The sequence below is a fragment of the Ammospiza nelsoni genome, chromosome 2 (assembly GCF_027579445.1).
Source record: "Ammospiza nelsoni isolate bAmmNel1 chromosome 2, bAmmNel1.pri, whole genome shotgun sequence".
Classification (NCBI taxonomy): domain Eukaryota; kingdom Metazoa; phylum Chordata; class Aves; order Passeriformes; family Passerellidae; genus Ammospiza; species Ammospiza nelsoni.
In genome coordinates this window covers 118,752,730-118,776,734 of record NC_080634.1, presented here as the reverse complement: position 1 = coordinate 118,776,734, position 24,005 = coordinate 118,752,730, and the positions used below count along the sequence as shown (strand labels likewise).

At 47.5% G+C, this 24,005-nt stretch overlaps 1 protein-coding gene across 1 annotated transcript in view; it reads left to right on the top strand.

Annotated features, from left to right (window-relative positions):
- Nucleotides 1-14,709: 14,709 nt before the first annotated feature.
- Nucleotides 14,710-24,005, top strand: part of RUNX1 (RUNX family transcription factor 1) — a 204,719-nt gene continuing 195,423 nt past the window's right edge. Inside the window, exons 1-2 of the mRNA XM_059466285.1 lie at nucleotides 14,710-14,835; nucleotides 15,020-15,133. Coding sequence (XP_059322268.1) covers nucleotides 15,079-15,133 — 55 coding nt within the window. The 5' untranslated portion in view covers nucleotides 14,710-14,835; nucleotides 15,020-15,078. The remainder of the gene's footprint in view (nucleotides 14,836-15,019; nucleotides 15,134-24,005) is intronic.

Below are 24,005 nucleotides of genomic sequence, written 5' to 3'. Positions count from 1 at the left end.
GTTGCCGGCCGGGCGGGCAGGGCAGGGCTGGCGCTGCTCTCTGCAGCTGAACTGAAGGCGCCCGTTGGGGCCGGCTGAGAGAGAGCTGTGCTGGGAGAGAGCCCTTGGCAGCGGGGCTGTGCAGCCGCCAGAGCGGAGCCAGCGCAGCCCCGCTGGGACGCTGCCCGTGGCCCGGCAGCCCGGCTGCCTCAGAAGGGCAGCGCCGGTTGGGCGTGGGCCAGGAGCAAGGGCTGCTCCTTGCCGTGCTTGCTGTGCCTGAGAAGGTGCTGCAAAGGCTCTTCTCCCCATCTTCCCTTCTAGTTTGCACCCAGAACATGCAGCAGAAGGAACTTGCGGCTGAGCCTGTGGCTGAAGCCTTGCCCCCTCTGCTCCCATGTCCCTGCCCAGGGCCTGCTCAGCAGAAAGCAGCTGTGGAGTCACTTCTGGAGTCCGTACAGCTCCTACAGGACGCAGCGCTTGGGGCTGGCAGGGACCTTACAGCTCATGGATTTCCAGCTGTTTATCTCCTGCTCTGGGTCTCCAATCTCTGGCAGGAGCTTCCTCTTTCTTTCCCTCATTCTACCTCACACTTTTCGGGCAAATAGTTGTTGTTGAATCAAATCCCTCAGTTGTGCTCCTATGGTCCCATTTGCCCCTTAATTGGGGCAGAGCCATCTTCCTCTCATCACATGGTGACACGTGGGCAGGGACACCTTCCACTATCCCAGGTGGCTCCCAGCCCCATCCCAGATTTTCGTTGTTTTAGGAGAACTTTCACAGAGTCCCAGGATCACAGATCCAGGGCCGGGAGATCCTGCTCAGCCCTGCAGCAGCTCCGTGTGGGACAGCAGGGCCGGGTCCTGCCCAGCCCCGGGTGGCGCCGCTGCCGTCCCGGTGAGGCCGCGCTCGGAGCGGCCCCGCGGCGCTGCCGGGCCCTGCTCTGTCCCTGGGCTCGGGGCCGTGTCCCTGCCGGGCCCTGCTCTGTCCCTGGGCTCGGGGCCGTGTCCCTTCAGGGCCCTGCTCTGTCCCTGGGCTCGGGGCCGTGTCGCTGCGGGGCCCTGCTCTGTCCCTGGGCTCGGGGCCGTGTCCCTGCGGGGCCCTGCTCTGTCCCTGGGCTCGGGGCCGTGTCCCTGCAGGGCCCTGCTCTGTCCCTGGGCTCGGGGCCATGTCCCTGCAGCCCTGCAGAGCCCTGAGCTCTGGGCACTCGCTGCCGGGGGCTGCTGGTGGCCGTGCTGGTGGCTCTATCCCCGTTCCCAGCAGGAGCCGCCAGCAGTTTGGGGACATGTGGCCTTGGTGGCCCTCCTGTGCCACCCTGAGGGGGGGCAATGCTGCCATCGAAGGTTCATCCCAGGAATGAGAACTGGTCTCCACGGCCTCATGTTGGCATATTTGTTGGGATTTTCATGACTTTTAGTTATTTGTTGTGATTTTTGTTGTTCAGGGAGACAGCAGGGTGAGATAATCTGCTCCTCATTTGGATACAGAGTACAGGGTTTGTAACTAAATGCTGCTTTTACACAGCCAGAGGAAATCTCCAAGGCTGGGAGAAGTCTGGAGGGAGATACTTTGAACAAGGACATGGAGTGAGAGGACAAGGGGGAATGGCCTTAAGTTGGAGGAAGGCAGGGCTGGATGGGATCTTGGCAATGAGGAATTGTTCCCTGGCAGGGTGGGCAGGGCTGGGATGGAATTCCAAGAGCAGCTGGGGCTGCCCCTGCATCCCTGGCAGTGCCCAAGGCCAGGTCGGACACTGGGGCTGGGAGCAGCCTGGCACAGTGGAAGCTGTCCCTGTCCATGGATCCTTAAAATGCCTTCTAACCCAAACCACTCTGGGATTCATGTCCCTCACAATAACAATATATTCAAGCTGCAGTTTTAATTAGATGCTTATTAATGTCTGTTTTAATTAAGTACTTACACTCCCTAGGATAATCTGTGGCCTTCTAAGCTGCAGTTAACTCTGCCCCCACAGCATTAAACATCCCACAGATAACATTTAAAAGCAAATATTTGACAAGTAGCACTTTCCAGGTGAATTTAAATGGATTTCCTGTCCAAGGCAGGAGCATTTTGCTGTGGAGGAACCAAGGCAGAGCAGTAAAAACACTTACAAGTCAGGACAGCCAGAGCTGTTTTCTGTCTGTGTGGTAAAAAATGCAGATAAGACACAACTCCCCAAATTTAAACCATTTTCTTGTGGCCAAAAATCCTTTTGGGTCTCCCCAAAATTTGCTGAGGGCTCCAGGGGATGGCAGCTGGTAGAGAGGTGGCCTGTGAGGAAATGCAGAGCAGATCAAGCAGTAGAACCACAGAGTGCAAGGTTCTGTGATATTGAAAACAAGTCTCAGGCAGAGTTTGTGGTGGGGTTTCTGCTCCTGGAGTCTTCAGAACTCTGTGGTGAAGTTTTTTGCCTTTCTCTTCCCTGTGCACCCAGAAATAAATGCCATTTACCTCGACAGGTCTCTGACTCTCAGCAGATGAGACAATTTTTGAGCAACACAAAGCCTTGGAGCAGGTATTGAAGGAGCTGGGCTCTGCCTTAGCCAGGTGAGGGAATTCTGAAAACTTCCTCCAGCTGAGCACAGGGAGCATGGAACAGATGTGCCTGTGCTTGAGCACGTCCTGGGGAAGGCTGAAATCCTGCAGGTTTGAATGCCCGATCCTCCAGAGGAGCCATCTTTCCACTGTCTTAATTTCTCCTGCTGTGGTCTTTTTTTAACCCCTCTATATTCAGTAAAAAAGGGGATTAAAAGAACTGTAAATAAACTGAATTTATGTCTGTAAACATCTGAAAGAACTTGGCAATCCACTGTCAAGTGGCCTGGAAAAGGTGTTGAATGATCCCACAGGTTTAGGAGGCTGCCTAGTTTGCCACTCTTTTTTTTTTTTTTTCTTTGTCACATTAAAAAAAAAGCTTCATTAACATTTTAAAACCTAATTAACCAACCAAATGAAAGCTTCTTTTCAATTTTGGGCACCTTAACACAGATGATTTACCCAGATTTGCAGGTTTTCCTGTTATCTGCAAACAGCTCAGCCTTGGAGGCTGCCAAGATTAAGTGGAGTCATTGCTCTGTCGCCCCGGAGATTTGTCACCCTCAGGAGTTTTGGAAAGCTGTGGGGACAGAGTCTGGAGCTCCTCAAAATCCGGGTCTGCCAAGAGGAGTCCATCAAAAGGAAAAATACCCAAGTCTGGAGCCTCTGGAGTGTATATTGTGCCTAATTTATCCTTGAAGAGGACGTAAAGTCAATTCTCTGCAAATGGTCATCAATCCTAGAGCCGATAGTGCTGGAAAAGCTCTTCCATGGAAATTATCCTGCATTATCCATCTGGGTCTTAGGCTGGGCTGTGAAACAACAGGAGCTTTGCCAGCTGCTTCAACAGTTTCCTTGCAGCAGCTCCCACAAAATCCCAGAATGATTTGGTTGGAAGGGATCTTAAAGATCATCCCACGGGATTCCACTATCCCAGGTTCTCCAACCTGGCCTTGGACACTTGAGGGATCCAGGGGCAGCCACAGCTGCTCTGGGCACCTGTGCCAGGGCCTGCTCACCCTCCCATGGAATAATTCCTTCCCAATATCCCATCTAGCCCTGCCCTCCTTCCATTTAAAACCACTGCCCTCAATGGTTTGAATTTTTTGACCTCAGTGGTTGAGCTCTGGTTGGGGTTGGTTTGGTTTTTAATTTAGGAAAATCCCAAACTTCCAGATCTTCCCAGCTGATCCTGAGTGGTTCAAGTGCTGCAGTACTTGGGTTGTGCCTTTTCCTGGAGGGAGCAGGAAATGCTCTGGGAAGTTCTGTGGAAAAGCAGGAAGTGCCACATCTGCAGCCCTCTGTGGCCACACAGCCGAGTGGGAAAATCCAGGGAAACAGAAGGAAAAATGCAAACAAAATCAGCATCCTTGAAATCCATCTGGCTTGGAGGAGGTGAACATAAAATGTTGGGATTTTAACTGAAAAGCAGAGAAACCTGGAGGATTTCTTGTTGCTTTTGAGAGGATTTTTTCCCTAAACTCCCTTGTCCAACCTCATCCCCTCCCCTGCCTCTGCAGAGCTGCTGAAGGCTTGGAATGGAAACGTTTTTGTATGGATGCAGTGGCAAACACCCGCTGCAGCCGGATGCTGGAGATAGGAGGCCTGACCCAGAGTCTGCACCGGGGCAGACATGAAAGCAGGAAAATCCCATCCACTGAGGTTTTCTGGGAGCAGCTCCCTCCTGCCTCCGCGGAGTCACGCACACGCCGCCTCCGACGCTCCCACAGCAATTCCAGAGCTTTTCAAGCTTCATCCTGGATGGACAGAGGCCACGAAGACTGGGAATAATTACCAGCTGGAGAAGATGTTCGTCTGCAAGGGAGAAGTTTTGCCAGCTCCTGGGAGGAGAAGCACAATCAATCCCACGCCTCCTTGTTTTCCTTGTTTTCCTTCCCTTCATCGCCGCGGTTCCGACTGATTTTGATTACTCTGGCGCCAAATAAATGAAAACATTTCATGGCCATTTAATCACTGGGAAGAAAGGGAAAAATGCCTGGCTGCTGGATGTTTATAAATGTGCTGTGTGGATAAGGGGGATGGCTCTTCCCTGCCCAGAGCAGCAGTTGGGAAAGCAAACTTCCAGCAGGAAGAGCCTGACTCAGCTCCTGTTGGTCCGGGGGGTTTCAGCATCAGGAAAAAGGGAATAGCAGTGCTGTCCTCATCCCAGCTCCCAGCTTGGCCCAGGTGCTCATCCAGAGCTTTTCCTGCTTGTTGGGCAGTGGAACCATGGAGTGATTTGGGTTGGGAGCAATAATTTCTTAAAGCACCCAGCTAAATCCCCTGCACTGACATGAAAGTGGGGATAAACATGGAAAAACCCCACCTGATTCCCAGGAAAGCTGTTCCCACCTGTGCCCGAGGGTGGAAACCGAGCAGATAAAACTGCTGGCAAATATAGAAACCAATACTGAATTCTCTTCAGAACACTGGGGTTTCTCACATATTCCCCAACTTAGACAATTCCAGGGCTGTTGTCCAGGCCCTGCTATCAAGACATGACTGGATAACTCCTACCCTCTGGAATTGCTGTTTGAGGTTTTCCCTGTGCTGTGATGTCATTGGCCGTGGGATGATATTCCAATCCCACAGAAATTGTGTGCATTATGCATTATTACCCAACGACACAGAAATGCACCAAGTTTCAAGCAACACAGAAGGAAATCTGGTGTTGATCACTTCTAGTCAGCTTTGATGGAGATAATTTGAATATTTGATTTAATTAGCCTTTAATGTGCCTCCCGTAGCACAGCTGGGTTTCTGCTGAAGGCCACAGAAATGTCTGGACAAAAGGAAAATGAGCTAAAGGGATGGAATATCTTTTATTTTTTATGCATCTTTTATTTTTGCATATCTGTATAAGCTGCAGTTGTGTTTTATGAGGGCTTTTTCCAAAAAATGTTCTACCTCACAGCAGATTTCTTCTCTGGCTCAAAAGGGAATCAGGAAATTACCCACTTTGTACAAAGAAATAAAAGCAAATTTCTGGGAAATAGATTTGTAGAAAATTCTTAAAGCCTGACAGAAAACTCACATAATATACATCTGTATGCAAACCTTAAGAAATACTGAGTTAGAAATGCCATAGAATAAGGCAGACATTATTAAGAGAGAAATTAAACCAAAATTTCAAAAGATAGCCTTACAAATAAGACTAAATACTTTAGAGAAATACAATATGAAAGATACATTGTAGTAAGACCTACAAGAAATAATTTTAAATAATTGCCTTTAAAACATTTACAATCTAGTGTATCTAAAAGTGATAGACCAAGAAACACTTATAGTGTATTATAATTAAGAAATAATTTCCTTCTAATAACAATAATAATGTGAATTATAACATCTATATTGTCTCACCCTTCACATAAAACTAAAAGTAAAATAGAAGTTTGTAAAATCCACTCAGTTACCCCATCTCTAACTCAGAAAAGTACTTAATCCAACACAAATGAATGGACACAATTCCAGCATTTTACAGCAATTGCTTCCTACTCGGTCACCCACATTTTGGGAGAACCTCTGTCATTGTTCTCCTCTCTGCTGGCTGGGCACCAAGGCAGATTTTCATGGAATTGGGATGAGGTTGGAAGAGACCTTAAAGCTCATCCAGTTCCACCTCCTGCCACGGGCAGGGGACCTTCCACCGTCCCAGGTTTTTCAGAGGGAAGCTTAACAACAATCCCACCAATCCAAAGACGTCCCTCTGCTCCTCCTGCCTGGCTGAGAGGAAGATTTCCAATCCTCCAGTGAGGTTTTTCACACTTAATTAATCGGTGGGGTTTCATTAACTGAAATTTGAGAATCATCAACTGCCCTAAAGTGGCTCGGGAGAGAAGAGTTGAGAAGAGCTGATGAGCTCCTGATTATCTGCACCTTATCTGTTGGCTCCAAACTGCCAAAGAGTTGGGATTTTGGGAAGGAATTCCCAAAATTCCTTCCCTGGAAGGGTGGGGAGGCCCTGGAATGGAATTTTGTCACACCTTGGGCTCAGGCTGCTCTAAGGTCATCAAATCCAGGTCCTGTCAAATCCAAACAAATCCCTTTGGAATCAAAAGAGGAATTTGGGATGGGGTTTTTTCCCCTCAGCCGTGGCCCTGACAGGGCCCATCATGGGGTTTGGAGCAAATGGAATCAAGGATGGAACTTTGGGAATCAGGAATTGTTCCCTGGGATGGAATTCCCAGAGCAGCTGGGGCTGCCCCTGCATCCCGGGAGGTCTCCAAGGCCAGGTTGGAGCAGCCTGGGACACTGGGAGGTGTCCCTGCCATGGCAGGGGTGGCACTGGGTGATCCTTAAAATCCCCTCCATCCCAAACCATCCCATGATTCCAGTTTTTATAACTAAATTTACCTGCATTACTCCTCTTTTTAAAATAAGCTTCTTACTAAAAATACATTTAAATTCTCATTTTTCATATGAATAGGGAAAGAATTCATTCCCTTCCAAAATATGCAGAAATATACCTTAAAAATAAACAGTGAGCTCATTATAATTTCAGGAGAATCATATTGGGTTTCCTAAATCCAGGGAAAAAAAGAGGGAAAATCCTTCTCAGTTTGATCCCACTCGTGAGCAATCCCAGTGATCCCAGTCCAGAGCTGAGAAATGGTGGCAAGAGTGTGATGTGTTCTTTGAATATTTGATTTTTATATTTCAGTTATTTGATTGATTTGATTATTGATTGATGTGTTTTTTAAGAGTTATTAGTAAATATTGTTGCAGTATTTAAAGGTATATGAGTTCATATGTGGTTTTTTCTGAAGTTTAATTTTGTTTGTAATAGTTGGTGATTTGGAAAGTGAATAGGATAAACACTTAAAAAGTTTAACAATGTAATTTGTAGGTTTTTTTCAATGCTTAATTAATTTTTAAGTAATTTTTGTAAATTACTTGAAAATTTTTGTTATTGATAATACTTTTGATTTGGCTTTGATTATGACTTGAGTTCTTATTATTAGCGTTGTAAAGTTTGCTTTTGGAGATTTGTAAGGTAAAAAAAATTATTTAATTATTATGAGAAATGGTGGCACTTGCCAGTGGAAAAGCTGGAGGGGGACTCTGGAATTTGCCACACATTAGGAGAGAAAAAAAATGGGAAAAAGATCACCAAGGTGGGAAGTTTTTGGTTTTCCCAGTGGAAATCACCTCTGACTGTGTCTGATTCCAGGGAATAACCCATCCCTGGCACCCACTGATTTTAAATTTAAAATATTCAGGAAATTTAAAATATTCAGAAGTTTTATGAGGGCTACTACATGCAGTCATATTTAGGTGTTTATCTGGATTTTTGAGGCCTTTCCTTTCCCCACATGTTTCTTGTTTTTCTTTTTTTACACCATTTTTCTGCCTATTCCTCTGCTGGCCACAAACATTTGATTCTTTTCAAACCACCATCAAAAAATAAGAGGAAAGCCCCTGCAAATTCTATTACTGAAAAATCCCCAATTGGAAATAAAGAACTAAAGTGGAAATAAGGAAATGAAATGGAAATAAATAAATGCAATGGAAATAAAGAAATAGAATGGAAATGAATAAATAAATAAAATGGAAATAAACAAATGCAATGGAAATAAAGAAATAGAATGGAAATGAATAAATAAATAAAATGGAAATAAATAAATGAAATGGGAATAAAGAAATAGAATGGAAATTAATAAATACAACGGAAATAAAAAATAAGTGGAAATAAATAAATATAATGGAAATGAAGAAATAAAATGGAAATAAATCAATACAATGGAAATAAAGAAATAGAATGGAACTAAACCAAGAAATAAAATGAAAATAGATAAATGAAATGGATATAAAGAAATTAAATGGAAATAAAGAAATTAAATGGAAATAAATAAAGAAATAAAAATCAGTAAATGCAATGGAAACATAGAAATAAATAAAATAAAAATAAATAAATAAATGAAATGGGAATAACTAAAGAAATAAAAGGGAAATAAATAAATAAAATGGAAATAAAGAAATAAAACCAGGAAGACCAGAAGGAAAAGTTCATTTAGGTCAGGCCTTTTTTAGCTGAGTTATTTAATCTGGGTCAATTTTTGAAATGAAAAGTCAAAACATTTTAATTTAAAGCTGCCAGAGTGAAACATGGGGCTGTTGTTTTAAAGCGTTTCCTGCTCGTCTGTGCTGCGTTGAGTGACAGCCTCAATTCCCAGGCAGATCCAGTTCCTCTGGAATGCCATCCCTGGGTGAATTTTCTCCTCCTCATTTCTTTCAATTATTATTTTCATAACCCTTCCACCTGGTTCCTGAGCTTCTGAGAGGCCTCCGTGCTCGGAGCCTGCAGGATGGAGCGAGGCTCGCGCCGGTGATGAAAGCCTCAAACTTTTCCTTTGGCTTCCAGAAGAGCAGGAAGCCAAAGAGTGAGGATGGAAAACAGAAATTGTGTCTGGAGCAGGTCAGCGCTCAGCCCTGACTGCTCTCGGGTTTCTGTCCCTGTGCCAAACCCTCAGCACAGAAAGCTGGGACAGGGAGAACCCGAGTCCTGTTGTGAGAATCCCAAATCCCTGCGGCTGGCACAGCCCTGCCAGCCCATGCAGTGCCAGCTGTGCCCCATTGTGGGATCTCAGCACCTCAGGATGGAGGTGCAGAGTGGCCGAGACCACCCTTGGGGGGCTCGGGAGTCCTGGGATGTTGCCAGAAGTGTCTGGTGGCTGCACTTTGATCCTACACAGGAGACGACACCTGTGTGAGGATGGGAGGATTTCACTGGGTGAATGGTGAAGGGATGAGTTAATTAGAGTGTAAAACACAGGGTTTAGGATTTTGGTACAGGGGGGTCTAAAGAAGTAAGATGGAGGAATTGGGGCGTGTCCTGTTCTTCTTCTTCTTCTTCTTCTTGGCCTCCATCTTCTGTGGTGATGGTGGCACTTTGGGATTGGTTATTACTAAAAGTGCACTGGTTAATAAGGGTAGAGGGTATTGAGGAAAAATGATAAATATTGTACACGTAATTTCGAGTATAAAGATAAGTGACCGCCCCGGGGGCTCTCAGTGTGCTCATGGCTGACTTGCTGTGCAGACCTCTGTTGGGCTGAGAGAAAATCTTTTAGATAAACAATTAATAAACACCGAGACCGAGACAAGATCAGAAGTCTCTCCTCGTCCTTTGAAGCGTCGGCTCTTCAAGGCCATCCCTGGGCCTTTCCAGGCCACCTAAACAGCTCACAGAAAACTTACAAGCCTAAACAGCCGAGAAACCGAGCAAGTGGCATCCCTGAGCTATCATCGCCAGACATAAATCAGCGAAAAGAAAATCGTGAAATTTACACCCCATGGGCACCCTGTCGCCAGCCCAGAGCACTCAGTGCCACCTCCAGGGCACACCTGCAGGGATGGGCACTGCAAAGCTCCCTGGGCAGCCCCTGCCAAGGCCTGGTGTGGCAGTGCCAGTTGTGGGTTTCTCTGGGTTTGGACTGAAGGCACTTGAGATGGTGTTTCAGGTTTGGGCTCAGGTGTTTATTATTTGTTATCAGTAAAACAGTCTCAAAATCATGAATTTGGCAGCTTTTCATTAGAAGGCACAAAATGGCCAACAATCTCTTGGTACAAGGTCTTTTAGGACTGAACTCTCCAACTGAGAACTGACACCTGGATTATTTTCCCTTTTAACCCAATAACTGATCCCAAAGAGCTGCAATGGGGACTTTTCTGCCCAATTACAAAATGCCACCCAAACCCATGGAGAAGGAGGAAGAAAAAGCATGAAGAACAAACCCAGGACAACACCCTGTGCCCTCCATCTTGCTGCCATCCACAACACACTAAAAACCCCAAAACCTCAATTTCTCACCAAGTGATGCACCTACACTGCTCTCTATAATCTATTGCGCACTTTTGTGGACTCCAGTCTATCTTGAACTCTGGGAAACTTTCTCCATGGACGAGGGTAAGAGTCAGTGCTGCCCTGGGGGTCAGGGCACCCCAGAGCAGACACAGAAATATTCCCTGTGTGCCCTGGGTTTGAACAGCCTGAGCTCCCTTTCCATGGGCAAATTGCTGCTGCTGTCCCAGCTGAGCCTGCCCTGGCCCAGCCTGAGGCCGCTCCCTCTGCTCCTGTCCCTGTTCCCTGGAGCAGAGCCCGACCCCCCCCGGCTGTGCCCTCCTGGCAGGGACTTGTGCAGAGCCACGAGGGCCCCTGAGCCTCCTTTGCTCCAGCCCCAGCCCCTTCCAGCTCCTCAGGGATTCTGCAGCCCCTTCCAGCTCCTCAGGGATTCTGCAGCCCCTTCCAGCTCCGTTCCCTGCCCTGGACACGCTCCAGCCCCTCCAGGGTTCTCCTGAAGGACCAGAACTGGACCCAGCCCTCGAGAGGCCTCTCAGAGCCAGCACAGAGGGACAAATCTCACTCATTAAACATCAAATGCTGCCCAAATCCCAGTGAGATGGCTTTTCTAAGGACCTGTCTTGACAGCAATTACAGGACAGCTTTAAAAAAAAAATAGATTGGCATTAACAGTGGCACAGGAACACTTGGATGCCCTCCCTGAGGTCGGAATTGAGAACAATTTCATTTATCCCTCTCCTCCCAGCTATGCCAGCCACGCTGAGGGCACATTTTGACACAGATTTATTGGGAAGCTGCAGGAACAGCTGAGGTGCACCCAGCACAACAGGGCCCTGTGGTGGAAGGAACATTTCTAGCAACCCTTCCCCACTTTTTTGGGATTTATGGCTTTGATATAGAAGTGTCCTGGGAAAAGAGCAGTTCATCCTCTTGCTTGAGTGTAGCAGAGAGCAACGTGGCTCAGTCCTTTCCTTGAGAATTGAGCAGGGTTAGACCTTCATCAAGCATTCCTCAGGAATTCAAGGTGGTCAGGCCTTAAGAAATTCCATGTGCTATTTCCAGCTGCCTGTTGGCGAATCAGAGTCTGGAGTGCCAGGAGCCACTCGAGCTTTTCCCTTGCATCATCTGCAGCCAGGAGGTGACAAAAGCAGCCCAACTGTCCCTTGTCCCTCAGCTGTGCCCTAGCCCTGGGTGTCCATTCCTGCCCCAGCCTGCTGAGTGCCAGGAAAAGAGAAATAAATGCAACACCAAACAGAGAATCAGGGAATTGGAGAATTAAGGAATGATTTGGGTGGGAAGGGACTGTAAACATCATCTCGTTCCATGGGCACGGATGGATCAGCTTGTTCAAGGCCTCAAAGAGAGATTTCAGGCTCTGATGGTTTTTGTCTTCTGAGCAAACAGGGATTAGAGATCCTTCAGGAAGAGTCTCTATTCCAAATGCCAGGACAGACAGTAAGAAATTAAGGAATCTGATATCCTGCCACAGAGCACATCCCTGCAGCAGCCTGGTTCTTTTGATGCCCTGAACCACATTCCTGTTGGCCTCATCTCCCACCTGACAGCATTTAAAATGTTCATAATAAATCCTTCATGCTGAGGGGAAGCTCCAATCTCTGCCCCTGTGACAGGGACAGGACCCAGGGAGTAGCTGGAGCTGTATCAGGGTATTCCACAATTCCATAATCGTTTCTCCTGCCTGTTGGGACATAACAGTTATTTCCTCACAGGTAATAATTTCCTCACTGGATCCCGATTTAAAAATCCTTTCCTGTGGTGACAAACCTGAACTTTGGGGCTTTGTTTTCCCCTAAGTGATCCTGGAATTCTGCTGCCTGAATTCAACTCACATCATCGCCTTTTTGGGGCGGGGACCCTGCGAAAGTGAAGCCAAAATTCGGTGCCGCCGGCCCGAGCTCCCTCTGCCGGTGCCGGTCCCGCAGCGCCCGCCCGGATCCCGCAGGGATCCCACCCAGATCCCACCCGCATCCCACCGGGATCCCATCCGCATCCTGCCGGGATCCCACCCGGATCCTGCCCTCATCCCACTCGCATCCCATCCTGATCCTGCCCGCATCCCGCCCGGATCCACTCCCGCATCTCACCGGGATCCCACCCGCATTTTTCTCGGATCCCATCCGGATCCAGCCTGGATCTCACCCGTGTCCCGCCTGGATCCCACCTGCATCCCACCCGGATCCCGCCAGGATCCTGCCCGCAGCCCGCTCGGATCGCACCCGGATCCCACATCCAGCCCACATCCCACCCGAATCCCGCCTGGGTCCCACCCGGACCCTGCCCGCATCCCGCTCGGATCCTGTCCGGATCCCGCATCCCGCATCCCCCCCGAATCCCTCCCGGATCCCGCCAGGATCCTGCCCGCAACCCGCTCGGATCGCACCCGGATCCCACATCCAGCCCACATCCCACCTGAATCCCGCCCGCATCCCCCCCGAATCCCCCCCGAATCCCCCCCGAATCCCTCCCGGGTCCCGCCCGCAGCTGAGCGGGATCCAGGATGCGCTTCCCGGGCGACCCCGCGGGCTCATCCCGGCTCCAGAGCAGGGGGAGCCGGGCCCTGGGCAGGTGGGGTCTCCTCGGGCCTCGCTGTGGCAGGAGCGGGGAGGGGTTTGTCCCGATCCAGGCAAAAAGGTGGCAGCAGGATCTGGAAGAGCAGATCCCCCTTGACTGAGGATTGAGCCAAGCTCAATGGGAGTGAAGAGTCCTCAGTTCCCTGTTGCTGTGTTCAGAATTGCTCTGGGGGTTTTGTTCAGGAAGTTCATTTGGGAAAACATCCCAATTTCCTCGGTAAAGTGTGTGGCTGGAATTGCCAAATCCTTTTGCACCATGAGAGGTTTTTTGGGCCTGTTCAGGCTGGAGAGGAGAAGCTGCAGGGAGAGCTCAGAGCCCCCGGCAGGGCCTGAAGGGCTCCAGCAGAGCTGCAGAGGGACTGGGGACAGGGATGGAGGGACAGCACCCAGGGAATGGCTTCCAAGTAGGATTTGATGGGATCTTGGGGATGAGGAATTGTTCCCTGGCAGGGTGGGCAGGGCTGGGATGGAATTCCATCCCTGCATCCCCGGCAGTGCCCAAGGCCAGGCTGGGCATTGGGGCTGGAGCAGCCTGGGACAGTGGGAGGTGTCCCTGCCATGGCAGGGGTGACACTGGGTGGGATTTAAGGTCCCTTCCAACCCAAGCCATTCCAGGATCCTTTAAGCCTCTGGTTCAGCAAACTGGCTTTTAAAACAGGAAAATGAGAAGCGCACAGCCCCAGAGCTCCCAGTGACTCCAGAAGGAAGCCAGGATGTCCTGGCAGTGATGCCACAAGAAATTCAGGCAGGGACAGGACTCTGCTTCCACAGCTGCAATAACCAGAAAAATCCAAGTGAATTAAGTGAATTAAAAATCCAAGTGGATTAATCCAAGTGGATTATTTTTTTCCAGGAACTTCCACTTCATGTAGTAATTGAATTTTCTTTTCTCTTCTTCATTGGCACAGGCAGAGACAAAACTTCCAACCGATTATTGGTTTAGGCTTTTTAATTTTTTCTTCTTCTTTTGGGGAGGGATAAAACAAAGGGAGAACAGGGCTAAGAAAGGATTGTAGGACTGGACCCTATGGAAGACCAAGATTTCCTGAGCTCTTCCAGCACTCCTTAGAGGGTGCCATCATAGAGATTCTAAATAAAATTGGGATTTTTTAAAATGTCCCCTTTTTTACCAATTTTATTTAAAAAAAAAAAAAAACATGTTGGGACTTTTAAATATCCCCTCTGTATTTTAGATTTTATTTAAAAAAAAATGTTGGGACTTTAAAATCTCCCTTCTTTTTTCTTTTCTTTTTTTTTTTTAATTTTCTTTTAAAAATACATGTTGGGACTTTTTAACCTCCCTTTTTTTTTTTCCCATTTTCTTGAAAAAATAAATTTCATTACAGTGGTCTCCCCTCCAGCTGATTCCCAGTGTTTTACAGGATGAGTTCCACATCCTGCTGCCTTCACAGCAGCCTCAAAGCCAGGTTTGAATTCTATGGAATAAGCAGCAGTGAAGTCGCTATCAAAATAAGCAGGAGCTCCCAAAAAAACCTCAAACAACCAAACAAGAGGAGTTGAATGAACTCATCAAAGACCTTTTGGAGCACTGGGGCTGGTGAATCACCACTTTTTCCCTCCCTCAGCAACTCCATCCTTGCCTGGAGCCCCGGGGAGGGCAGGTGGAGTGGGAAGGGCATGACTTCAGCAAGTTAAAAAAAAAAAAAAACCCTTCATAAAAAAAAAAAAAAGGCAGAAAGTCGACATCACCCCAGTCATGTGATGCAAAAGAACCAATGGAGGCAGGTCCTGGAAAGGGGAACAGTTAAATTTGTAATTTGGGTTGTGTGAAACACTTCTTTGGGCCTCATAAACAACCACAGAACCACAAGTTGGGTACGGAGGCAGTCACCCAAGAGCGGGTCCGGGATATTGGTCAGCAGGGAGGGCGAATCGTTGTGCCTGCAAACCACAGGGTTTCGGAGGGTGGTAAGCATCAGCAACCACAAGCAAGCCGCTATATTTTTTTTTTTCCCCTCCTTAAGAAACAATTTCAGAGTTCTTTGAGCAAAAGTAGCTCAGGATCCACTCCCGAGGCACCGGGATGGAGCCGAGAGGGATGGCTGGGAGGAGGGTGGTGGCAATGACCAATCTTCACTTTGCACTCCCCAAGGTGGAAGAAACCCTAAATTCCCTCCCAGTGAAGAGAGAGTGAGTTTTAGAGAGGAAACAATGGCTTCAAACAGCATATTTGAGTCACTTCCTTCTTACCAGCACTTCTTGAGAGGTAAGTGCCATTCAGAATTTCTAAATCGATGTTTTGCTTTCCCGTGTTTCACAAAATGTATGTTTGGAGAGGATCTGGGCACTTCCTTGCAGCACATGGGGTTTTTTCCACTTCAGTTTTCTTTGAGTTGATATCTGAGCTGGCAGAAATATCATCTCCTTGCTTATCAGTGAAAGAGATTCCAGCAAGGTTTCATTGAAGCTGTTCAAACAACTGTTGCATGCTCGTGAATTTGTGCTGTTCTAAAATCCCAGAGGGCTCGGACAACTCCTGGGAATTCCTGCAGGTACAAGAGTGGCAGCTCAGGCTCCTCTTTTGTTCCTTCTGGGGACTTTTTGAGCAGCTGCCACAATGACAAATATCAGTGCAGGGAGGCAGCAGCAAGCCCAGCCAGCAGAGCAGGATTTAGGCTGGGTTTAAGGCTCAGATTCAAAGCTTAGGAACCTGCTTAAAGTTTGCTGCATCTCACGTGGCTCGGGGAAAGGAGTGCTGGGGGTGGACTGGGAGGCTCTGAGGATGCTCTGATGGCTGAAGGAGCAGCTGCAGCCCTGGAGGGGCTCCGGGGGGAATTTCAGCCAGCAATCCGTGTTGTGTCACCGGTGACCAAGAGGTTGGAACGTTCTTGTCGCGCTCTCAGCCCCCCCTGTGGAGCTGCTGCTGCTTTAGTCATGGCTCATTCACACAGCTCAGCACGAAAAACTTCTCAGCTCCCTGGGAATGAGCTTCCCAAAGAGCTCCTGGAGCTCAGCTTGTCCCTGTCCTGCAGAGAGGGGCTGTGCCCACGTGGGCGACAAGGACACGGAGCCTGGCCCAGCCTTGGCCAGGGAGCAATGGATTTGACTTTATTTTATTTTATTTTATTTTATTTTATTTTATTTTATTTTACTTTACTTTACTTTATTTTATTTTATTTTGTGTTTAAGTTGGGATTAAATGTGTGAGATGGTATTTCTTGTTTGGACTTAGATGCTTGTTAGTTTTGATCTGTGTTACAGTCTCACAAGGTGTGAGTTTTGTTGTACTAAACTTTAGTAAGTTAAAAATGGAGATGTATCTTTCTATAAGGTTTTTTAAGGATAAACTGTTATATAAGAAATTATACGTAAATTATTTTTACTTTTAACTCAATAACTACTTGCGGCTTGCAATGTGGACTTTTTAATCTAATTATACAACACTACTCAAACTCAAGAAGGTGAAGAAGAAGGTAAAGAAGGACCAGCTTCTGCTTTAAAACTTCTATCTTGTTTTGTACATGTTATTAGATTCTAGAACTTTAAGTTTTTCACCATGTGATATTACACACATCTATTCAAACAACACACTTATAATCTTAATTCTGTTATTTAATTTTAGAAGTTTTCTCCAGGGCCTCAGGTCAATGCAGTGCTCTCTTGGGGGTCAGTGCCTGGCAGCACAGAAAGTCTGGAATTCTCAGCAGCCAGGGTTCCAAAAATGGAGCAGCACTTCAGAGCTGCTGAGAGCCCGGGCTGGCTGTGGTGAGTCAGGAGTTTATTCCCATTAATAACGGGGAATGCGGAAGAGCTGCTCCCAGCTGCTGTGTCACCCCTGGCAGCAGCTCCTGAGGGTCACAGCCTGCCCAAATCCTACCCATCTCTGCTGTTCAAATCTATTTTTTCCCCCCTCCTCCTCCTCATAGCCGAAGTTTTTCTCCATCTTTTTCCTGGCAGGGCAGGCTGTGAGTCACCAGCACCTTGGTGCCTGGCTGGGGGAGATGCTGAGGGGTGAGCAGGAGGTGCCCAAGTGCTGCCATTGCTCAGGGAAAGGAAGCAATGCTGCTAAAATAACAAGCGGGATCTTCCTGAAATTCGTCAGCCTATTTTTTTAATTGAATTTTTTTTTTTTTTTTTTTTTTTTTAGCTCAGCAACTGCTCGGTGTTTAGTGTGTAGCACAGGAAGGGTTCTTGAGGAAATTCTGTGTGTGTGATAAAGCCCAGAGTGAACCTCGTGGGGCTGTGCCTGTGCCAGGCCACAGGGCAGGATGGAGAGCAGGGGTCGTGTGCTTGGCAGGAACCCAAAACATTTCAGGGCAGCTGGTTGAAAACCAAGGGCTGGCTTGTCCAGAAAAGGAGGAGTTTCTTAAAGCTGCTTAATCCAGTAAGAGATTTAGCTCAACACCCCAGAATGGGGTTTATTTTTGTCCTCATTTTTGGCATTAATGTTGTTCCAGTGCCAGGATTTCGTTTTCTTTGTGGAAGGGACTACAAGCAGGGCTAGGCTGGAAGTCACCTGCATATCTTAGGAACACTTGGAATGTTCTGGGCCAGGCTGGACTGGGCTTGGAATAACCTGGGATAGTGGGAGGTGTCCCTACCCATGGCAGGGAGTGGAATGGGACCATCTTTAAGGTCCCTTCCACCTCAAATCATTCCTGTTTTTTATATTGATATAAAATTTCCTATTCAGTTTTGACAGCCCAGGCACAAGATCCTGCAGATCTTTGTGTAAAGAAAAAACAGAAAACCTCAGGTCAAACATTTCAGTTGAGCTGTAAAACAAATGTTTCATGATTGCAAAAGAACATCGTGTGTGTGTGTGTGAACGTGGAACGGTTTTCCAGCAGTTCCCTTTTTGTTCCTTTCTCCACTCAAACGAACCCAGGGCAGTTTCAAAATCCTGGGCTCAGCAAAAGGAACGTTTGGGCTCGGGAGCAAGAAAAATAATCGTCCCTAGGGTGGGTTGTTCTCACCCTATTTCTCAACAGCCTTTGCAAAGAAACGTCCCCAGAGTGCCTCTTTTCTGCTTTTCCCGCCAAAATTTATTGCACTTTCTCCCTCAACCGAAATCGTGAAGGAAAGGGGAAAAAAAACCTTGTTTGCTCTGTGGATTTCCCTTTATCAGGCCAGGCAGCTCTGCAAGAAGGAAATCCATCATTCTTTTGGAGCTTGATACTGGGTGAAAATTGGGAAAAAAGGAGGGGAATGGGGAAGCAGCAGCGTCGGTGCAGCCCCTGAGGGCAGAGGCAGGCACAGAAAGCGCGACACGTTCATGGGGTGTGGTACACCACAAAGGATGTGGCCCTCTTCCTATCACACCACACCAGCTCCCCGCTCAGGGAATGAGCAGCAGGCTGCAACCTCTGAATTCCCAACACATTCCAAGGAGAACTTTTGGGATGGGGCCTCAAAATGAGTCCTCTTGGGGGGGGGGGGGGTTCTTGTGGTAAAGAGTGACCCTAGAGGTTTTACAGGAGGACAAAATGATTGCATCACACCCCCTCCAATTTTTATTTCATTTTAGTAATTTCTAATTTTATAATCTGTAATTTTGTAATTTATAATTTTGCAATTTCTCAAGGTTGTTTCATTGTCACGATTTTAAATTTCCTGATAATTTTGCCTATGAAGGAAAACAGAACTCATCTTTTTCTGCAGCTCAGAAGAGCACCAAGTGTAATATTTTCCAGGAGGGCATTTTCCCCTCATTTTTGCTGCAAGGTTTGATTCTTTCAGTAGGAAAAGTTTTCTCCTGGTTTTGTCTTTGTGGTAATTTTTTATTAATTAATCATGGCCGTGGTGTGAAATTTGGTTGGTTTGTTATCAGCTGGGAATGAACAGCAGCACAGCAATTTTATAACATAGGAAAACAGAAAATTACAGTCTGGGTGATTTCTTCCGAGTCTTACAGTGCCAAGGAGCACCCAGGCATTGAGGGAATCTTGCCTTGTAAATGCAAAATAAAAGTGTGGTGAGTCCAAGGAAGGGCAACAAAGCTGGGAAGGGGCTGGAAAACAAATCCTGAGGGGAGCAGCTGAACTGGGGGGGCTCAACCTGGAGCGAAGGAGGCTCAGGGGGGACCTCAGTGCTCTGCACAGCTCCTGCCAGGAGGGGCAGGGAAAGGAGGAGAGGAAAAGGCCTCAGATGGCACCAGGGCAGGCTCAGGTTGGAGACTGGCACAGAAAATTTCCCTGGCAGAGTGGTCAGGCCTTGGGCTGAGCTGCCCAGGGAGGTTTGGAGTCACTGAATTGTCCCAGAGCAGTCTGGATGTGGCCTTGGGGACAGGGATTGGGGTGGTGCTGGTGGGGCTGGGGTGGCACTGGGTGATCCTGGAGGTCTTGAGATGATTTAATGGAGAAGCTCTCCCTGCTCTGAAGGTTCTCCCTGGATCCAGGGACACCTGAGCACTCTGCTTCTCACTGGAAATGAGTGGCTCTGGCTTTCCTTGTGGTGGGATTCCCGTTGGAAAAGTCCTCAAGTCCCTGGTGCTGGGTGGGAGTGGAGGCTGAAGGGGTCAGGGGCTCCTTCCCATCAGCTCCAGAATTGTGGATTCCTCATCCCTGGAATGTCCCAGGCCAGGTTGGGGCACCCTGGGACAGAGGAAGGTGTCCCTACCATGGCAGGGGTGGAATGGGATGATCTTTAAATCCCTCCCAACCCAAACCAGTCTGGGATTCTCTGTTCCAGCAGCATAAATCCCCTTGTCACTGTGGAGAGAGAATTTTCCAGGCCTTTTTCAAGCTGCCTGCCCCGTACCAAAGAGTTAATTCCTGTCAGCATTATAAACCACTGACTGCAGCTTGTGAATAGGAAATTGAACTAAAGCTCATAAAAACCTTGGCTTACAAGTAGAAAAACCTTGCACAATGTCTGATTTACACAGCCTGAGCTCTTTTTTCACTTAAAAGCCTTGAGAAACATTGCGAGGCCTGAACACAGGAAGTAAAAAGTCTGACAGAGCTGAACATGCTGCTCTGGTGAGATCAAGAGATTTTATCCTGAGCCAAAATATTTCACTGAGCGTTTCAGCAGCCACACTCAGCCCAGGGATGTGTTGTGCTGAGTCTGAAAAGGATTTAGGTTCTGTCTGGCCTGCACATCCCTCAGACCCTCAGATTGTTTTGCCTTTGCCCTTTCTCACTTGGCCATTAATTAGAGATTGTTGGGCGTTGTACCACGAGGGACCAGCTCCAGCTCTGAGGTGGAAAATGAAAGTATCTCCCCCATGCTGCCAGGGGATGCAGTAAAAACAGAAAATAAACTGCTTTTCTTTTTTTTTTTTTTTTTTTTTTTTTTTGTGTGTGTGTGTGTGACCAGAAGATAATCAAGATTTAGTTTGACTGCTGAGGCGTGATCCCAAAATAACAGGATGCTTATCTTGAAATGCACGTGAAAGCCAGGGGTAGTGGCAAGTTCATGAAAGTAATTTTTGAAATTTGACTTCAGGATAAAGAATGAGTGCCCCAGTCATGCTTCTCATTGAAAATGAGCAGCTCTGGCTTTCCTTGTGGTGGGATTCCCATTGGAAAAGTCCTCAAGTCCCTGGTGCTGGGTGGGAGTGGAGGCTGAAGGGGTCAAGGGCTCACTCCCATCAGCTCCAGAATTGTGGATTATTTGAGAGGGGAGAGTCTGCACCTAAACAAGAGTGGCAAGGAAATTACTGCTGTTGGATTTAGAAATTGGATTTGAAAAGCCAAGGAGAAAGAATCCTAAGGAAAAAAGCAGATTTCTCTGGAGGTTATCCCAAAACCAGCAGAAATGTCTGACTTTGCCATCCTGCCACGTGCACACGGTACCTGCTGGGTTCCAGAGGTTTCTGCTGCACACCCAAAGGGATTCCCAGGCAGGAATGGGGATGGAGAACAAGGCTGAAAGGCATTAAATTGTACCAGGGGGGTTCATTGCCATAAAACTCCACCAAATTCAAGGCTTGAACAGAATCCTAAAAACTCCTGGATTTGTCCATACATACAAAGTAGCATGGAACTAGTTATGTTGGAAAAGCCCTTTAAGATCATCAACAATTTCTTAATAAATACCAGCCAGGTTGAGGGGGAAAAAAACCAAACCAAACCAAACAAAAAACCACAACCAACCAAAAACGAACAAACAAAGCAAGCAAACAAAAAAAAAAAAAAAAGTTTGGAAGGGTTAAATTCTCCCTTTGCCTCTCCCTGCCCCATTTCAGAGCACAAAGCAAACCCTGTTAAAGCCGGGGAAGAAAGATCCCCTGGAAGCAGCTCTGTCATCTGCCAGATGATTTGTGGCTTCCTCCAGGACATCTGGGATTGGCCATGGAGAGAGACAGGCCACGGTGACTCACTGGGCTGGGAGGACAAGAAAACATTGTCCTCCCTCCTTTTTCTGCTCTGCAGAGGCTGGGTAATATTTGGATAAACTTGAGTCAGCTGCCCAAATTGTGCAGAGATATCTCCTCTCTGAGAGGCATCGATGAGCTGTGTGGGGTGGCAGCAGTGGAGGTGACAGCAGTGCTGGTGGCTGAAGCACCTGAGATCCCACCAAGGGCTCCAGGCCGCGGGTGCCTTGGTTTGAAAAGACAGGTGTTTGATAAGGAAGGCAGGAGGCTCTGTTGAAATGAAAAAATGCAAATTGTTATAGGCTGAATTATTATGATATTGAAATTAAGGGGCAGAGATATGGGAGTGGGAATAACAGTTCTTTATTAGGAAAATTAAAAATACAAATGCAATAGTACAAACAAAAATAAAAACCACTGCCAGAGTGAGAGCATGCCCTGTCCCCTGTGTGCCAGGGCGGTGTCCCAGCCCCATGCCAGGGGGGCTCAGCCCTCCTGCAGTGCCAGCTGTGGCTCTGCTGCAGCAGGGATCCTGCACAAGGGGGGAGTTTTCCTCTGCAGCTCCAGGGGAAGAGGCAGCTGCTCCTCTGGCAATGCAGTGGAAAGGCTGTGCTGTTGCAAGGCTTTGCAAGGGTCTTCAGGGTGAGAGAGATGGACAAGAATCTTGACTTCATGATCAGAAGGCTGGATTTATTATTTTATGATATATAATACATTATGACTATACTAATGGGAATAGAGAGAAAAGTTCAGAAGCTGCTAAGCTAAGAATAGAATAGGAATCTAATAACGAGAGAACTCTCTTTGAATCTGTCCCAGAGAACTTGGTCCCTGATTGGCCCTTAATTGTAAACATGGAACGTGGGCCAATCCCAGTTGCACCTGTTACATTCCACATCAGCAGATAACAACCGTTTACATTCTTCTTCTGGGGCCTCAGCTTCCCAGAAGAGGAAAAATCCCAAGGAAAGGATTTTTATGAAAAGATGTCGGTGACACTGTGCTGCTGTCCCAGCACCTCAGATTGGATCCAGGCAGGAATGCTTGGCTCCTCCCCTGGGCGGAGCATCTCCCCATGGGATGCTGGGATTGGATCAGCCCTGCAGGGACACTCAGTGGCCATGGACAGCAGAGATCTCCTGCAGGGAGGGTTGGCTGTGGGAGAGAGAAAGGAAAAACTGCCCAGGAACAGCAGAGAACTGCCCCAGCTCTGACAGGTGGGGACAGAACACACAGCCCCAGCCCCATCCTGCATTTCCAGCCCAGGGCAGTTGGTGAAGCCTTGCACACACCAGAATATCCTCAGGGATACTGAAATCAAGGCATGCCCCTCCTGCCAATGGAAGGAGTAGGAATTATGCAGATTCCCAATGTCATTTCCAAAATAAATGACTTTTTTTAACACTGGGATCCCAGCCAAAGCCTAGCTTTACAAACAATTTAAGTTTAATAATAACTAAATGGCTTAGTCCAGTGAAACTAATTATAGTCCAAAACATGTAATTTTCTGTAAAGATTTATTCAAAATATTGAAATAGGAGAAGGAAAAGGGCATAGAAGGACTGAGTGTGAAGTAGAGAAGGAGAGAGTGAGGGCAGCTCAGTTGGAAAATGAGTTTCCAGTTCATCCTTGCTGTTGTCTGGAGGATTCCCCACTTCTGCTGTGAGTGAAACTCTGTCAAACTGGGCAGTTTCACCTCGTGAAGATCTGTGAGAACACTTTCTCTGGCTCTGATCAATCTGGGAATTTCTGTTTCCAACCTGTAGTTTTTGTTTTGAGTTTCTGATTCCAGTGAACCCCCAAGCAGTCCAAGATGGGCTTGGGGTTTTTTTTTTTCTTTTGCCTCATGAATATTTTGTCTTGCAGGATGTTTTCTGTCATCTGCTTTCGTGCTGAAGCTGTGATTTTGAAAGCCCAGAAGCTGCATTTAGGTTGGGTTTTGTCTGCAGGTTGAAAGGTTTATGTGTTACAAGTCTTTCTCAGAAAGCACTGGAAGGAAACCTGAAAACCGTCAGGTTTTATGAGATCTGCTATAAACATTTCAAGCTGCTGCATTTAGGGCAAGCCCTGCCACCCTCATCAGATCAGTAGCTCAGAAGCTCTGAGCCAGCCCTTCCAGTGGCTTTTTGTGGTGTTTGAAAGGGAAAGGAGAGCTTGGGAAATCCCTGGCAGGTTCAGGGTGAAGCAGTGTGGGGCTGTGTGTCCTGTGTGACAAATGTCTGGGGCCTTCAAAGCCCCAGCACCACCTGCAGCTCTCACAAGTTCATTTTTTGTGGTGGTTTTATGGAATTCATCTGTGCTGTGACACAGCCAGACCTGCAGAGATCCACAGAATCCTGGAATTATCAAGGTGGGAAGAGATCTTCAGGATCACCCACTCCCACCATCAACAGCTTCACCCCAAACCATGACCCTAAAGGCCACATCCAGACTCTCCCTGAACATTCCCAGAGAATTCCCAGCCCTTCCAGTGGCTTTTTGTGGTGTTTGAAAGGGAAAGGAGAGCTTGGGAAATCCCTGGCAGGTTCACAGAGTGTGGGGCTGTGTGTCCTGTGTGACAAATGTCTGGGGCCTTCAAAACTCCAGCACCACCTGCAGCTCTCACAAGTTCATTTTTACTGGTTCGTTTTTTCAGCTCCCACAAGTTCATTTTTTGTGGTGGTTTTATGGAATTCACCTGTGCTGACACAGCCAGACCTGCAGAGATCCGCAGAATCCTGGAATTAGCAGGGTGGGAAGAGATCTTCAGGATCACCCACTCCCACCATCAACAGCTTCACCCCAAGGGCCACATCCAGACTCCTCCTGAGCCCTCCCA